We start from the raw sequence: 18602 nt of genomic DNA on the forward strand, positions 1-18602 counted from the left end.
TTAAGGATAAATTTTTTTCAAATAATAATGTGAAGTGGGAATGCAAGAAAATATTAGCAATAAACATTTACTTAATGGCACCAATCTACATCTACTAAAATTTTACTAAAAATATTCTGAAATCATCTTATTTGAGCAGGATGTGAAATGAACTTTCATAATATGTGAAAAATAAAGTTGGCTCATCTGGGAGTATACCTACTCTGAGACTTGAACCTCTCATCTTTACGGAAAAAAGGTTATTATTATTTTTTTTTTTTTGCAATTTGCAGAGCTCAGTATTAAACTGCAAATATTACATGTAGCTTCTTTCTGTTGCTATGGGTAAGTTACTTGAATGACTTCAACAGATTCTTGAACTAAGCAGAAATTGCTTCCCACTCAGTTATAATTTTACCATGCAGAGGCTAGAAATTGGGAATAAATAATGAAAGAGGTCATTCTGGTTCACATTTAATGCTCTGTGTGGGATGTAGCTGATGATTGGAGAGAAAAACATGACCTGGTGGTAGAGAGTTGTTGCTTTATGATCGAAAGAAATTCTGTCAGCTCTGACTTTAATTTCACATAAGTAAATGGGAAAAAAAAAACCTGTCATGAAGGAACAAATATGGTTAGTAAAGTTTTACTTTTAAAGTTGTACCCTACAGAAAGAAGTAAATAATTACCATTAAAGAAAAGCATAGAATGTGGATTTCTTACAATCCAATCATACCTGTGGAATCATTTGTCATTTGTTATTGAGATAAACATTGAAGAAATTAAAGACATAAACTATATTTTTGCCAAAAGCAATTTGTATGAAATCCATAGCTTTGTTAATTGATAAAAAATTTGGAGGGTGTATTAGTCAGTTCAAGATAACAAAATACTGTAGACTGGGTGGCCTAGACATTTATTTCTCACATTTATGGAAGGTGGAAAGTCAAATATCAGGGTGCCAGCATTATAGGATTCTGGTGAGACCCCTCTTCTTGGCTTGCAGATGATCATCTTCTTGGTGTGTCCTCACTCTGTCCTCACATGCAGGGGAGAGAGAGAGTGCCCATTCTGGTGTTTCTTCTTATAAAGGCACTAATCACACCATAAGGGCCCCACCCTATGACCTCTTCTAAACCTAATAGCCTCCCAAAGGCGCCATCTCCAAATGCCATAACATTAGGAGTTAGGATTTCATATGAATTTTGTGAGGACACAATTAAGTCCATAGCAGATGGCCACAATTTCTTGTAACTCTCCTTTTTGGGAATTGATATTTATTTTCCCTTAGCTAGAATCTAATCTGGCCCTGTGGCTGCTTAAGCAATAGATTGCAGCAAAAGTGGCACTGTGCCAGTTCTAGGCTTAGCCGTTTAGAAGACTGACTGGCAGCCTTTGCTTCTGCCCTCTGGATACCCTGCCATCAAGCTGTGAGAGCATGTGTAGGTGTTGTGGACACAAGCCCTACCGAGAGCCGCCAGCCTTCATCCAGCATCAACAGACAGCCCTGTGAGTGAACCATGTGGGATATTCAGCCAAATAGAGCCTCCAGATGCTCCCAGATGCTTACTGTGGTTCCAGGTGGCATCACAGGACTAAAACTTCCCAGGTGATTCCAGTCAACACACAGAACTGTGGAGAATAATAAAATGATTGCTTTAAGCTATTAACTATTGGCTGCTTTGTGATAGAGCAATAGCTAATCAAAATGTGCATTTTGCATGAAGATTATATCAAGTTTTGTTAAAAGCTAAGTATTATAGATGACAGAATGAATAGAAAAGTAGTAAATTTGATCTATAGCAACAGTTGTGCCTGCAATCTAATGGTCATTAGATTGTATTAGTCTCTATGGGCATTGATTGCTCGGTAACAGCCCTGTGGAGCCCACCTATATGAAAAGTCATCCCTTCCCATATGCAGGTTTCACATCTCACAAATACCATATTTTTGATAAGCAGTTGGTTGAAAACAGTCCATGTCTAAGTTGACCTGTGCAATTCAATTCTGTTTTGTTGAAGGATCAACTGTATTCAGAACCCTACCTTAGTAAAGATTGCCTGTTTTTAATGAGAGCAGAAGAATGCCAAGAATTTAAATATTTTGACATTAAACTTTTATGTTCTCATCGATATGTTTTTAAAATAGATTAAAACAAAAAAAAAAAGCAAAAAGAAAAACTCCAAAAGACAACAAGCCTAGTCACCCTAAAAAGGTTTCTTAGCTTCAATAAACTATAAATAGAAACCTCTATATGTTGAGTTAGTTGTGGTATTAGGTGCCTGAATATTTCTATCCATATTTGGTCGTAATGAATCAGTGATATGAAATTGCATTGGTTTGTCACTGTTAGTTTGTTGGATTTTATCTCAGATCTTAGGGTTGAGTTACATGTAAACATGTGCTTCTGTGGGTTGATTAAACAAGTTTTTCAATCAACTTCACTGAGAAACAGAGTTAGGAAACCTGTCTTCTAGGGGAAGCTTTGAGAAAAAACTACTAGCTATGTTATTTTGAGCAAGTTGTCAACACACTTGCCTCAATATATGACTCAAGAAAAAAAAAAAACTATTCTTGTCCTGTTTACATGGAAGGATTGTTCTTCAAAATAAATGATCATATATACAAGGGATATTTATGGAGAAGGCTTTTTAAGCTAAAATAATTGTATTGTCATTCTTAATAATTTTGCTGTTAGTAATTGTTTTTTCTGTCAATTTTGAAAATTATTTTATTACACTTTTCTGAGGTCCAAAGTTGATCATTTGGTCAATTGTGGTGTCTGCTTGCTTTATTCATAAGGCCTCCAAAGTTAACTGATACTTAGTTGGAACATAAACCATGAACTATTGGGGAGAGATGATAAAAGATAATTATACAAATGTTGAAACAGAGATCATAAGACTGACAGAACAGACTCTTCGTGGCAATAAGATACCAAACTATAAACAAGACCTAAGGCCATATCAGGCAAGGGTTAGGTCACACACCCCTACTCTTAAAGAATAAAGTATGTTCTGGCCGGGCGTGGCAGCTCATGCCTGTAATCCCAGACTTTGGGAGGCCGAGGTGTGTGGATCACGAGGCCCAGTGTTTGAGACTGGCCTGGCCAACATGGTGAAAACCCGTCTCTACTAAAAAGTACAAAAATAATCCAGGCACGGTGGCTCACGCCTGTAATCCCAGCTACTTGGGAGGCTGAGGCAGGAGAATTGCTTGAATCCAGGAGGTGGAGGTTGCAGTGAGCCGAGATCGCGCCACTGTACTCCAGCCTGGGTGGCAGAGCAAGACTCTGTCTCAAAAAAAAAAAAAAAAGGAATAAAGTATGCGGAAGGTTTTTGTTTGTTTGTTTTTCTCTTTTTCTCCAGCAGCTACACAAGCACTGAAGCACTGGCCTCAAGATAAGCAACATTCAAACAATTGCAGCTCACTGACCACCATATGCTAACTGAGCCACGTGATCCACAAGCCGTAACTACAGCTTTGATTGAACAAGAGATTGATTTCAATAACTTTCTCCTGATAAGAGACACTGACCATGGACTGGTGCTGACCACTTTACAGTGGTTGAACGCGGTGCCTTTGTGTCTTTGGCTCCACCTTTGCACACATAGGACCTAACTGTAATGAATTTAAATGCTAGGTCTCCACCCCAAGCATTGAACATGGGACACATGTAACATGCATGTTTGCTTACTGCATTTTCATGCATCTCTCCCCTTCGTGAATATTCATTTTCACCTATAACTTGTTAAATATGTATACCTCACCAATTCATAGGGCATAAATCTCAGCCTTTCACTTTTTTTTCTCTGAAGTGCCTGCTTTCTGTCTCTGCTTCAGGCTGTGCTTCCAAGCCTGTCAGCATGGCCACCCTGAAGGCTGTAACTCTTCATAAGAAATAAAGCTCTCCTCTCCAAGTTTATAGATCTTGTGATTCTTCAGTTGATACAAAAAATTAGGTGACAATTTCAGGCATTGAAGCCTCTTCTTGTCCTAGCTCTATTTTAATCCATCCAGAACCTATAATATATAGATCCTACCTCCAATTTACCGTTCATCAGTCTCTCAGGTCCTCAGTTTTTCTCCACAACCAACTTAGATTCCATAGCTTATCCTTTTAACCATACCCTTGCTTATACCATTTCTCCCTTGCTTCTCTTTCCTTATATATTTCCCCTGGGAAATGATGTGACTACATAATGCTATGGTTAATTTCATATGTCAACTCAACTGGGCTAAGGGATGTCCAGATAGCTGGTAAAACAATATTTCTGGATGTGTCTGTGAGGGAATTTCTGGAAGAGATTAGCATTTGAATTCTTGAACTGACTAAGGCAGATGGCCATCCCCAATGTAGGTGGGCATTTGTCCACTCCATTAAGGGCTTGATTATATAGAACAAAAAGTCAGAGGACATCCATCTTGTTTAGCTGGGACACCCATCTTCTCCTAGCCTCAGATATTCGAGTTCCTATTTCTCAAGACTTCAGACTCTAGGGCTTACACAGCATACCCCTGCCAACACTCCAGTTCTCAGGCCTTCAGACTGACTGAATCACACCACTAGCTTTCCTGGTTCCACAGCTTACAAATGACACATCACGGGACTTTGACGCCTCCCTAACCACGTGAGAAAATTTTCACAGTATATCCTCTCTTATATACCTATATGTATCCTATTGATTCTGTGTCTTTGGAGAACCCTGACCAACACACAGAATAAGTATTCTTGTCTTGCTTCATTCACTCCAGCTAATGTTTTTATAATTTATCCATGTGTGTATCTGTAGTTATTTTGTTCCCAAATGGTACTGCTGAATATATCACAATTTGTTTATTCTCCTGTTTGTTGATTGACACTTGGGTTATTTCCAATTTTTGCTATAAATAAAGCTGCTGTGTGTGTACAAATCTTTGTATGAGCATATGTTACCAGTTTTCTTAGGTAAATACCTAAGACTGGAATTGCTGGATCTTAGGGTAGGTGTGTGCTTAACTTTACAAGTAACTACTAAACAGTTTTCCATCACCAGTAGGATAAGAGTTGCAGTTGCTTGGCATCCTCTCCAACATTGATATTTATATTTGTTAGTTCATGTTTCATAATAACTCTCTTCCGTAAAATAACACTGATCTATCCAGTTCATTGGAGCTGAATGGCCAAGGCTAGCCTCACTTGTATATTTGATGGTTTACCTCATTATTAAGTGAAATGATGGTCATGACTTGGCCTTGTGTATTTCAGAAGCTAGCAGGGCTCATCCACATGCTAGCTAGCTTACAAAATCAGCAAGAAAAGGCAAGCTCCTGTACATTTTCATTTTGTATATCTCTACTTGGGTTATGTTTGCTAGTGTCTCAGTAGCCAAAGAAAGTCATGTGTCTAGGAACATATTTAGAAGGTGTAGAAATAGACTCCATCTTCATAGGAGGAACTGAAAAGTCCCATTGGGCAGGAACATTGCTATAGAGATAGGAAGTATGTGAGGCCTTTTTGCAGTCTTCTCTTTGACCGCAAATTGCTTTTGTTATTCTCACATGAAAAATATGATCACCCTCATTCCAATTTCATATCAATAATGGCATCAGACTCAAAGTCTAGGATCTAGTTCTCTAAATCAGATTCAAGTGCAGATGAGGTGCCAGTAAATATAGTAATCAAGGCTTGGTCAGGGAAGCAGAGCTTCAGTGAGTGTTATTAGAATAAGGGATTTATTAAATGCATTAGATTTTATACTCAAGTGAGAGTAGATGGAGTAAATGGGAGGGTTGTTGGATCAGAGTCACTAATGAGTTTACCTGAAATGTTGGTGCAGGTGGACAAGTAAGATCCTTCAAGGGAATCTGAGAAACCAAGCACATCCAGTGACTGTAGTAGGACCAAGAAGAGGAAGTTCATGGAGAGGTCTATGGGAAGCTGTTGCCTAGGGTAGCTACCATGGCCAACCATCTGATGATAGAACTGGGACTGCTGTTGGTCATGTTGATGAGTGGGACATGTAGCAAATAAGAACATGCTGTAACTGAATGGACACATTTTCACCTGTCTGACACCCTACCTGACACTGACAAACATTCAAGAGTAATGGCCACTGCTTCATTAGGTGTTTAACTTGTCACTGTTACCTCCTTCACCTGTAAAGGTCTACCCCAAATATATACATGTCCCCTTTTATCACTGTCTTCAGGTCTCTCCACAAATGTCACTATAGCCTTTTACTTCTGACCACTTTATGAAATAAACCTAAGTCATCTCCTCTGTACCCCCTTCCATCATCCAGTTTATCTGGGTGACCTTACATTTAAGTTTGTACAGGATGTCCCAGCTTATGCCTGCTGACCTGGCATCCTGTCTAGTTTTCAGTTCCTTTTGTTCTAAAAACATGTCTCTATTTAGACAATAAATTACCTATCACCCTACCTTTATCCTGATTCATTTTTCTTCATGACACTTATCAACTAACTGTCATATTATACATTTGCATGGTTTTTTATTTCTAGTTTCCCCTCTTTTAAAGGGATTGTAAATTCCATGTGGCAGTCTCTACTGTTAACTGCTTTATTTCCAACATTTAGAACGTGACCCCGCACATAGTACTCAGTAAATAACTGTTGCATTAAATAATTAATAAGTCCACTAGTTGTATGACTTTGGGCATGTCACTTCACCTTTTGAAGTTCTGTTTTCTTTTCCCCTTGTTTGTAATGAGGTCCTAGATGAAATGAGATCGTAAGTCTAAAATCCAATAATTGCTTATGAAACCTTCTTCCTTTCGAGGACGAATTTCATTTAACAGTTGCTCTGTGTAGAGGGAGAATATTAGAGCTATGTTTTTAATAAGCTAGAGTAGTCATCTAAAGCAATAAAAGACATTGTTCTAAAGTATAATTTCATCTAAGCAGCAAGGATTGATTTAAAAATAATAATCACAGTGTCTTTACTTGCATGAAGAAATTAAGCCTAAATCCCTATTAATCATTTTCTGACTTGAATTTTCCCCCAGGTTCTTATAAAATTAAAAATATATTTTATAGCATTGGTAAAGTTATTTAGGGAATTTAATTTATGATGATAATCCCCAAATTTCCATCTCTAGCTCAGATCTATGCCCTGAACTCCAGGCTCATATATCCAACTACCTTCATGAGATTTCTGCTTGGGTTACTAATAGGCATTTCAAAACTAAAATGTTAAAAATCGAAACTCCTCATTTTCTGCCATAGCCTATGCTCTCAAAGTCTCTCATTTAAGCAGATGGCAATTGCATTCTTTCAGTTGCTCAGGCCAAAATCCTTGCTGTCACCTTGACTCTTCCTTTATCTCATTTTATCTCATACCTCACATCCAATCTATCAGCAAATCCTATTAGCTATACCTTCAAAATACACCAAGAATCAGGCCAGTCCTCACCCTCCTATACTTTTCCCCTAGCGTAGCCAACATTGCATTTCTCTGAATTACTGCAATAGCATTTTAACTTACTTTCTGTAGCTTCTGCCCTTCCCATCCTGAGCAGCCACCTATGTCTATTTTCAACAAATCATCCAGAAAGATCATTTTAAAGCCTAAGTTAGATCATGTCACTTCTTTGCCCCAAATTTTCTAATTGCTTTCATCTGATTCAGGATAAAGGCCATGTTCCTGATAGGGGGGTATAGGATCTGCCATCCTGCTGCCTCTCTAAATTCATCTTTTACTACTTTTCCCTGTGCTCTGTTTGTTCTTTTCATGAAGGCATAGTATACATCATGTACCCTCCTATCTCAAAATTTCACTTGCTACTGGCCTTGCCCAGAATGGTCTTACCTTCAGAGGTATGGGTGGCTTGGTCTCTTTCCCACTTCAAATCTTTCTTCAAATGTCCCATTATTAGAGTGGCCATTCCTATGCCCTTGATGCAATTAATAGCAATTTCCTCCTCAATTTTTCCATTTCCTATTTTCTCTACCCTATTTCCCTTTCCTATTTAGTATTTACCCACTTTTGACATAGTATAACAACATGCATATTATGTGTTTATTATCTTTCTCCCTGTACTAGAATGTAAGTTCACAAGAACTAGGATTTTGTCTGTTTTGAACCCTTCAAGACCCTAGAATTGGACTTTGAACATAGCAGATGTTCAATAAGTTTCTGTTAAATCAAAGAATGGATAAATCTGTTTATTAGATGAAGGTTTCATTATCCAATGCTCTTCTTCCTCTTATAGCCTTTAACTTTAGCTCCATTTTTTCGACTCCTTGATAGAGCAAACTTATCTTAAATTAGTTGCCTTTAAATTAATGCATATTATAAAACCGTGTTTTAAACTTGGTTATGAAGCTGAAAATATGCTCAAACGCAAACAGTGTAAAATGCCTAATCACATTTGAAAGCATCATTCTCTGAGAGACCAACACATGCCTCGTGTCAAGAGGGATGACAAGGTTGGATGTCAATCCTTTTTAGCATTCCCCTTTTTAGAGGGGAAAGGATTGGCAGAATCAGAGATACTTTAATGCCTTTCTACTTTGTTTCCCAGGCTTCTGCCACTGCTCACTTCTTGCTGTTTTAATTCGGCAAAAAGCCCACCATACATATGTCCTTACACTACCCTCAAATTATTCAGTTTCCCATAGTGATGCCCTACTCAAGACATTCCTCACCAAAGTATTCTTTAATTCTGGAAGTGCTGGTGTCTATACTAGCACTAATGAGGATCTGGAACATCATCTAGTTCATCTGACCATTCTCTTTTTTTTTTTTCTTTTTTGAGACAAGGCCTGGCTCTGTTGCCAGGTTGGAGTGCCATGTTGCAACCGTAGCTCACTGGAGCCTCTGCCTCTCAGGCTCAAGTGATCCTCCTGCTTCAGCTCCCAAAGTGCTGGAATTACAGGCATGAGCCACCATACCCAGCTTACCTGACAATTTTCTAAGTAAGGAAACTAGAACTTGGAAAGATGAAATGACTCATGCAAAGCCAGTCCAGGTCTCCACTTCCCCATTCCTGTTCATCTGTCCTGTACTGTATTTCCATTCACATTAGTTAAATACAGGAATAACCTAAAAGTCCAGTAAGAGGGCAATGGCTAAGTACATCCATGTGATGGCTTACTACACAGCTATTAAAATTTTTATCATGTAGAAAATAATTAAGTGACCTTAGTAAATGTTAACAACAATAGTTAAGTGAAAAAAGTCAAATACTCAATTTATAAAATAATTGCGTATATAATGGGAAGCCTCTGTAACATCAAAATATTGTCAGTGGTTATTTCTGGAAGTTAGGATTAGAGATTTTTTTTACTTGTGCTTATACTTGCATATTTCCAAAATCAACACTTTTATAATAAAAAAATCTAAGTTTTCTTCTGCTCCATGCTCCTAATTAACTTTGTCTGCATTTTTAAACACTAGAATATATTTTTAAATGTTACTTTTTTGTATAAATAGCATGTGTGAGATATGAGATTTAAATATGTGGAAAATTGAATAAGCTTCATAAATGTAAAGAATTACTAGCAATTAAGTCAAAAGACAGAATGACATCTAACAACCTTCACAAGGTATATAAGATGAAGATTCTTTGGGGAGACTAGTATACCTTATGATAATCATGAAGCTCTATTTTTTCTTTATAATTCTCATGTTTTAAAATTATAGTTCAAATTAATTTTCCATCCTTTTAAAAGTTTTTGGAATTATTTGAAATCTTTATAGATCATCTCAATACAAAATTCTGTTAGTCTCTTCTTTGCAACTTCGGTTTATGCCAAGCTATTTTTGAACCTTCATATAGACTACATAATGCTTTCTCATATAAGAATGATTGTGTTAAGTCTTATGTTGTTTCATTTTTGTTTAAAATATGCATCTCAATTGTCACAATAATCAGATGAGGAATGAAGTTTATAACCATTTTTTAGATGAGTAAAATCAAGGTCAGAGAGTCTAAATAGCTTGCCTGTTATCATACATCTTACAAATAATAGAGCTAAGTTGAAACCCAAGTCTAAATGCCAGTAAACTCAATGCTACAATTAGAATCTACCTGTACACTGCCTAAATAGAATCTTCTAAATTAACTTGGTGACATATTGCATAAGTGCGAAAATGGAGAAGTTTGTCTAGTGTTCTTTCATCTGCTCTTGTACTTGTGCTGAAACCCTCAAAACATCACCTTTCACTATCTAGAACTTCTTGCTGCAGCAAGTCACCCAGGACTGCCTCATGATCCAGATCTGAAATGTCACTCCCACCCTCTCACCATGCATCTGTCTGTGCTTATGCCCATGTGTCTAATCTCAGCTACAGATTTCTTTCCAGTCACAATGTGCTGTATGACCCCTTCGATGTCCTTCATCAGGATTGACAGCTATTCTATGGAATTCATTGTGTCATTTTGTAAATATCAGTCCTAGTTCCTTGTAGGTTCATAACCCACAAGATTATGAGTTCTTTGGGGATAAAAACCAAATCTTAGTCATCTTTTTAGAAACACACAAGGCATAAAATTAACCTCCAGATAAACTAAACATCCAGATAAACACAATTACATTAAAGAAAAATTAATAGACATAACAGATGGTACAAGCATCCAAGAAGGTAAAATTCAACATGTCCTGTAGCTAATAAAAAATAGAGCAAATGAGGAAAACGTGTCCCATTAGGAGGAAAGATAATTCAACTGAACCTGACCCAGAAATGACATAGATGTTAGTTAATAGACAAGAACAAGAAATCGGTTATTATAACTATATCTCTTATTTTTAGACTGGCAACAGCCATCCAGTTTCTTAATCCTTATAATTACTATTTCTCAAAACCTCTCAAAGTCCTGAGATATTGTATCTGTTGGTGCATTCTCTTCTACTATTATCTTGTTGTAATTTACCACAGGTCAAAGTTTAACAGTTGCACTGCAATCCTGCACTAATGAGGAACTCATTACCTGTTGGTCAGCTCCAAAGCTGACCCATTTTACAATGTTTGCTTTAACTGTGGCTTTAATCCATTTGGTTGTGATGCCCCTGGTGTAGTTTTATCATGTTTATTCTGCTTGAAGTTCATTAAGTTTTTTTGATCTATGGATTTATAGTTTTTATACAATTTGGAAAATTTCAATCATTTTTTCATGTAATTTTTTTCTGTATTCACTGTGCCATCTCTGACCCCAGCCCTCACCGTTCAGGGACTCCAACTAATCTTTATTAGACAATTTGAAGTTGTTCCGCAGTATCCAAATGCTCTATTCATTTGTTCAACAGTTTTTTTCTCTATATTTCACTTTGGACAATCGCTATTGATGTGTCTTCAAATTGGCTAATCTGTTTTTCTGCAATGTGTAATCTGTTGTTAGTTTCATACTGTGTATTTTTCTTTTCTTTTCTTTCTTTTTTTTTTTTTTTTGGAGACAAAGTCTCGCTCTTGTCCCCCAGGCTGGAGTGGAGTGCGATGGCACGATCTCAGCTCACTGCAACCTCCGCCTCCCAGGTTCACTTGATTCTCCTGCCTCAGCCTCCTGCGTAGCTGAGATTACAGGCACCTGCCACCATGCCCAGCTATTTTTTTTTTTTTTTTTTTTTTTAGTAGAGACGGGGTTTCACCATGTTGGCTAGGCTGGTCTCGAACTCCTGACCTCAGATGATCCACCCACCTCAGCTTCCCAAAGTGCTGGGATTACAGGTGTGAGCCACCGCGCCCGGCCACAGTGTATTTTCAATGTAGACATTGTACTTTGCATTTTTAGAAGTTCCTAAAATGAACTTATCATATTCTTTCTTTTAGTTCTTGAACATATGGAGTTCAGTTTTAATAACTGTTTTAATGTCCTCTCTAATAATTCTATTTTTTTCTGAGTTACTTTCAATTAGTTGATATTTTTCTTTTAATGAGACATATTTTTCTTATTCTTTTCAGACCTTTTAATTTTTATTGGATATTAGTTATTGAGAATTTTACTTTGTTGGTAAGTAAACAAGGTAAAATTCTTGTTTACTTGGATATTTTTGTATTCCTAAAAAATATTCTTAAGATTTTTTTCTGTCATGCTATTATTTGGAAATAGTTTGATACTTTCAGGTCCTGCTTTTCAGATGTGTTGGTTGAGACTAGTGGAGCATTTCATCTAGAATGAATTGTTCACTCTCAAGGGCAAAACTCTCTTTGTATTCTAGTCCATACCCTGTGAATTATGAGTTTTTTTCCAATCAGGCAGATGGTAACAGGCACAATTCCCAGCCTACTGTAAGCTCAAAGAAGGTCGCTCCTTCTAAACTTGTTAGGTGGTTTTTTCCCCTGGCCTCAGGGAATTTCCTCACATGAAGGAACAGATAAGCGGTCATGAATACTGAGTCCTCCTCTCTGAAGATCTCTTCTCTGTGCAGTTCTGTCCTCTCCATACTCTGTCTGTGCAACTTCTACTTTCTGGCACTCCATTCTGTGAACGCTGGCTGCCCAGTCTCCCTGGACCTCAGCTCTGTCTCTCCCAATCACGGCCACCATCAGGCTCTGCCTAGGTTCCCCTTTTCTGTGCCACAACCTAGCAGTAAGATGGGACAATTAAAAGGCTCAGTTTTTTTGGTTTCCATCTCCCAGGTATCACTCTCTTTCATTGTCTGACAGTCAATATCCTCATATATTTTCTTTAGTTTATTAATTATTTCATGAGAGAAGGTAAATTCTCTGTTACTTCATCTTGCTTGGAAGTGGAAGTCTTCCCAAATTCCATTTTAGAGTCTGCTTCCTAGGATCATCCCTATTACTAACACTGTTCCAAGCTAGTTCCCAGGAACCAGGCTCTGGCGCTCTGAGATTTGCATGCATGAGGTTTATTAGTGAGTATTCTCAATAACATCTGTAGGGGAAGCAGGATTGGGGAGAAGGAGAAGTTAAACTGCAACGCAGTTGTAACAGAAGCCTTCATGGGTCATAAGGGAAGTTCTGGAGAGAGAAGCACCTTTCAGAGTTGCCCCATTTATATCCCCTTCTTACATAAACTAGTTGGACGCATGTAGCTCTCAGTGCAAGTGTGCAAGAAAGGGTGAGTGTCTCTGTCCAGAAGGGGAAACAGAACCACCCATCTGCTACACAGATAATTGCAGCATTGTACAAAATAGGTTTGTTTGCATACTGATGAAGCATTTAGTTACAGTTAGTCATTGCTTCTTCTTGAAGCAGCTTATCAAAATGGAAATTGTTTTTCAACTAATAACTTATTTCCATATCCCCCATTTTTTAAAGAACCTCTATTCAGAATTTCCTTTCACAGGTCATTAAAACTATAAATTCAATTTTGCCCAGAATAATGGGGCTTTCTGTGGCAGGGCCAGCAGGTTTCATATCTGCAGGATCCAACTTCTCCTTAACAGGTGTAGAGACTGAATATTACTGGACACAACTGAATGTCAGTTGTGATTTTTAATACCATTTTCAATGATCTGAAGTAAATATGTTTTGAACTCTGAAGTAGGCAGTGTGTATGTAGCAGAGAGTTTAGGAGCCTGCACTCTGAAACCAAAGTGTTCACCTATGCATTTTGACTCCATTCCCCCTGTGCTTTGGACTTTGGGCAAGTTGCTTTGCCTTTCTAAAGCTCATTTTCTTCGCTATAAAATGGGCAGACTTTCATACTTCATAGGGTTGTGATCACTGAAGGTGTCAGAGGCAGAATAATGTGGTTATAAAGAGCACGGGTCTAGAGCCATGAGTTTGAATCATGCCTGATCACTTACTAACTTAATTTAGCCACTCTTTGCCTATGTTCCTATTTATAAAAGAGAGATTATAATAGCAAATCCCTAGGGTGTTTGTAAGGATTAAGTGAGTTAATACAGAAAAATAGCTTAGAAGAGGGTCAAGCACATAGCAAGTGCTCAACAAATGTAAGCTCTTATTATTAAGGGTTTAGGAGCTTCAAAAGTGTGAATGAATTTGATGGAAGAGGAGTTTTTGCTTTGAGTGACCCTACAGTCTAGTAAAGGAGAAAAAACAAGGCATAAGTATTAATAAAAACAAGACAGAATATTATAGGAATTTTAAAAGATGAACAAATAAAATTCTGTGGGAAATAAAGGAGAAGGGTGTAAATTTCCATGGAAACGTGAGAAGAACAGAACTTGAAGTGACAGTTAAATTCGACCTTACACAGAACATGTAGAATGCATACTTTCTCATTTGGCTGGTTAAATTCCAAGTAATTTTATAATTGACCTAATTGCAAAGAGGTAGCTGAGCAGCAAAATATATATAATTCCCTATGGCTGTGGAATCAAGTGTCTGAAGATGCCTGGAGTTATGGATTTAAGAAACAGAAATGCTGCCACTCTGCCCACCCCTGCCACCTCCCACCCAGTTCCCTTCATCTAGGATTCCCATTGGTGGAGGGAGAAGTGGTTGCCAATTCTCACTTCCCTATTCAGGCAGATCCTCAAGCAGAGAGACTCCTGCCTGTTTTGTTTCTGCTGATATGGGGAAGTGGGTACCTCTAACCACTTCCCTAGGGAGCAGGCGCTACTGCTGCCTGAAGCCAAATATCTCTTCCCCGAAAAGGAAGTATAGATTAGAGAGAGGCCCTACTCTGGGTAGCTTGAATAAAATATAAGCCCTGTTTCTCAGTCTTTGACAGTTGTTAAATAGCAAGAGTTTGGAAATCCCTAAGCTCAGTCCCAGGGCAATCATCTGTATAGACAGTTAGTCCAGAGAATTGGAGAGAGCACAGGTTATGGAGTGGCCAATCTTCCTCTGCCACCTATCATCTGCTCCATGTCAGGCAAGTCCCATTTCCTGTCTGCATTTCAGTTCTTTACCTGTGGAATAATAACATTAGCTATAATTCTCTGAATGCTTGGGATGAGTCAAGCATATTTGAGGTATTATTCTTCCCTTTTCACAAATAAAGAAAATGGAAGTTAAATAACTTACCCATAATTACCCAACAAGAGTCAGGATTTAAATTCAAGTTTATCTCTAAAGGAGTTAGCACCCTTCCCTAAACCTTGCATGTAGTAGGTACTCAATAAATCACAGCTATTATTATTATTATTCCAAAGTGACATTGACAACAGTTATAAGAAAAATAAAAACAGCAGTAGGACCTGTTGTCTTTTTTGCACTGCCACAATAAATATCATGTTAAGCTTTGTAGCTAGAACTATCTTAGAGAGGAACAGATTTGCTCTTACAATTATAGCCTGACCAGAACCTTAGCTCCAGAAAGAAGAGAAATTCCATTTATGCATGCTGCACTCTTAATATAATAAAGGAGAAAGAACACTGGCATAGGAATTAATAGGCAACTTATACTCGTCACATCTTTTATGATTATCTTATTCCATTCTGATGACAACCCCCTTACTTCATCCTAATTTAATAGATGTTTAAAAAGCAAGCTCTGAGTGGAGTAGTGATATGTTTGGCTTAAACTGGCAATGCTGACTTTAATGTGTTTAGTCCAAATTCCATCAATAAATAACCCAGCAACTTTTGGCAAGACATTTTGCTTGTCTTCGCCTGGAGTTATTTGTCCATAAAATACCGGTGGGATGTAGATCTTTTGATTTCTAAGGCTTATCTTCCCTAATTGTTTTGGCATCTTGCAGCCATTAACAATGGCTGCAGGACAGCCCTTGTTCAGGAAGAAACTCACCTCTCTGTGGGGTTGGCTGCTTAAAGTTGTGCTGTTTTCAGCCAAGAGTCTTTGTATATACTTATAGCTATAAATTTGATTACTCTGACAAAATTTGGTAGTAAATAATTTTTCTCACCATTTAGTCCTCTACTTTCATTCAAGAGAGTTCTCTGGAAGTTTGAATTATGGTATAAACAAAGCAGAATCTTCATGATGTGTTCATTGTCTTTACATATATAGGAGATGTTTGCAGGGCAGTCTTGTAGTCATAATATTAACACTGCTGACTTGGAATTTATTTATTTTGCATATAGAAATACAACGAAGGGGCTGTCTGTCATCTAGGTAACCCCCAGTAGTAATCCAATAGTAATAAGATTGGGATAGTCTGACAAACCATAGGCTATGCTGAGTGGAGAGCCCTGAGCATTCATTTGTCAGAGAAGTTGAAAGATTTTCTCTGCAGGAAGCTGCCTCTTGCCTGCACAGGTGGAACTGTGAGCATGTGCCCAGTCCCATGAGTGGAGGGGATTTCTTTTATTTAAAGATACTTAACTATTTCTAGGCTCATGAAAGACACCAACCAGTAGTAGTGGTCCTAAGCCTAAGGGCTGTGTATCAGGTATCTCTGAAGTGAGGTTATATTGAACCAACACAATATTTTGTTTTGTTTTGATAAATTTGCAAGCTCTTGCAGTCTAAGCATGTCTCAGTTAAGCATAGTATCCACTACTCTGTATTTAGCTGGCCAACTTCATTCATTCACGCCGTCTGCTGCTCCTTGAAACCAGGTGGTCTGTCATCTCTGAAAGAGTGGCTCCTATTTGCTGCGCTTTGCATCTTATCCTCAAAACAGAACTGTGAGTTAGGTATTAGCATCTCCTATTTATAAGTGACTAAACTGAGACTCAAAGGGAAAAACTAGCCCAAGGCAAGATAACTAACAAATATCACCACTGATGACTGAGCCTTAAGCCTGCGCCCTAATAAGCTTCATTTTACTTTGTTCTGTCTGTGTCACCTGGCCCCTGGACCTTTTCTGGAAAGTCTATAAAGGACCACCTGAGCCCATGACTTGGACTCACTCTTTCATTCGAACAACAAGACACCTTATTGGTTTTATTATAGATATCATCACCTAGCCCTCAGCGACTCAAGGTGTCATTATTTTGCCTTCCTTACACCCACTGTGTTAATTTCTGGACCCCAGGTTTTCAAGCCATTGACAATTTCAGCGTGTCTGTAATGTCTCCTTAGTAATTATTGAAGGTACTTGTTATATTTAGCCAAGAGAATAACTGGGGTGGTACTAGGATAACATCTACGTTCAAATAGCTGAATATTCAAGAGTCGATATATGTCTATGGTTCCGAAGGGCAAAGCCAGGCAGTGTAGGTCCTGCAGAAGAACTCCAATTAATCAGGGCTGCCCAGTAATCCTAATGTCAAACCCGTGCCCCAGAACCTCGATTTCTCCCCAGACACCAACTCCAAGTTCCTTCACGGGGATGTGGGATTTCAGTTTATGTTCTTGCGTCCCTCTGCAGCCACAGGCCGCAGAGCCCGCCCCCAGGGCCCCGCCCCCGCTCTCCGGGCGCTGGACGCGGGACGCCGTCTCCTGGCAACGCAGACGCGGAGCCCGAGCGCGCCGGCAGGCTCTTTGCTCAGAGCTCAGCCCTACATAGATGGGCTTCTGCCATGGCCTCCAAACAAACCAAAAAGAAAGAGGTGCATCGTATCAACTCGGCGCACGGATCGGATAAATCGAAAGAGTAAGGGACCTCTGCCTGTCCGTCCCTCCCCTGGCCTAGCCCCTCGACCTCACCACTAGTTCTGGGGCTGCCTCCCTGTAGCAAACTGTGCCAGGGCAGAAGTTTAGTGGCCTCCTCGCAGCTTGTCTTCTCTGGTAAACCAGATCCTGGAGGTGCTCGCTCTCATCCTTCTCTCTTGCTTGTCTTGACTCACTTCCTTTCCCAGAGCCCCTGATTTTCTTGCTTTGGGTGTTCAGCTCCCATGGGTGAATCTGCCACCCCTCCTCTTCTTCATAGCCCTCTCAGGCAGTTAGAAAGGCCATAGCTTTCCTAAGAAAGAGGCATATCTCAAATACTTCTGGTTAAAGCCACATCTGCATGGCCCCGGAAATGATACAGACAGCGAGGGACAGAGAGACATGGACACATTTCACCTTAATGGTGATTTTCTAGTTTGCATCTGCCCAGTCCAACGACTACGATCTTTAATCAGATATAGTCAGACGTAAAGTGGCTTCTAAACCTTAAAACAGTATAAATGTATAGTTCATGTTACTAACATTTACTCTGAGAAAGTAAACAGACCCTCGCTCATGGAATTTTTATGGTGCCTTTGTCCTGGGCTGGTGTTAGGTGTTGTGTCTTAGGATGTACTTCCCCATGATTATTATTTTCTGTGGTCTGTTTCCCTAGAGATATCCAGTTATCCACAGCATAGGATTGGGGCTGTTTGAACTTACACCATTTCTAATGTTCATTCCCACTGTGAATCCCAGCTGCCAGCCCTGCTTCAGTGGGATCATTCATGTTCTTCATGCTCTGCCTGATGGGGAGGGCGATGCAATCAATCATTTCAAATTGAATTCTTACATCCTTGATGCCTGTTTCTCCATTTCCTTCCCTGGCTGAAGAATTCCACATTGGACTGATCCCTATGATTCACTGATCCCTAAGATATAAACTCTTTTTCTTTGTGAATTCTTCTCCCAGACTCATTCCCATGTCTGTGATTCTCTAGTCCCTTAGTTCTAACCTCTCTCATAAGCAGGTTTCCAGTTACCCGGCAGATAATCCATTCCTTTTACTAGCTTAAATTTTAAATATTACATATATAAGTAATATTACATATATAATTTTATATAGATATTACATATGTAATTTTAATAGGATTGCTTTACTTCTGTGTACCAAAGTCAGGTCTTTTCAGCGTTGTCTAATGGCTTCCATTCCTCTAGGTCCAAGGCTGAGGAGGCCCTTCAGAA

The 18602-nt window shown here is 38.8% G+C and overlaps 1 protein-coding gene and 1 long non-coding RNA gene across 2 annotated transcripts in view; one reads left to right on the plus strand and one right to left on the minus strand.

The window, feature by feature from the left end:
• Positions 1-879: 879 nt before the first annotated feature.
• LOC107975347 (uncharacterized) lies at positions 880-17185 on the minus strand. Its single transcript, XR_008548683.2, has 5 exons — positions 15727-17185; positions 14712-14769; positions 6652-6784; positions 1448-1611; positions 880-1013 (listed from the first exon to the last, which is right to left on the minus strand). It is a non-coding gene; the product is annotated as an uncharacterized LOC107975347 (long non-coding RNA).
• Positions 17186-17191: 6 nt separating this feature from the next.
• The window catches only part of ADGB (androglobin), a 218191-nt gene continuing 216780 nt past the window's right edge, over positions 17192-18602 (plus strand). The window contains exon 1 of the mRNA XM_054686389.2: positions 17192-17361. Coding sequence (XP_054542364.1) covers positions 17288-17361 — 74 coding nt within the window. The 5' untranslated portion in view covers positions 17192-17287. The remainder of the gene's footprint in view (positions 17362-18602) is intronic.

The sequence above is a fragment of the Pan troglodytes genome, chromosome 5 (genome assembly GCF_028858775.2).
Source record: "Pan troglodytes isolate AG18354 chromosome 5, NHGRI_mPanTro3-v2.0_pri, whole genome shotgun sequence".
In the NCBI taxonomy this organism is placed as follows: Eukaryota; Metazoa; Chordata; class Mammalia; order Primates; family Hominidae; genus Pan; species Pan troglodytes.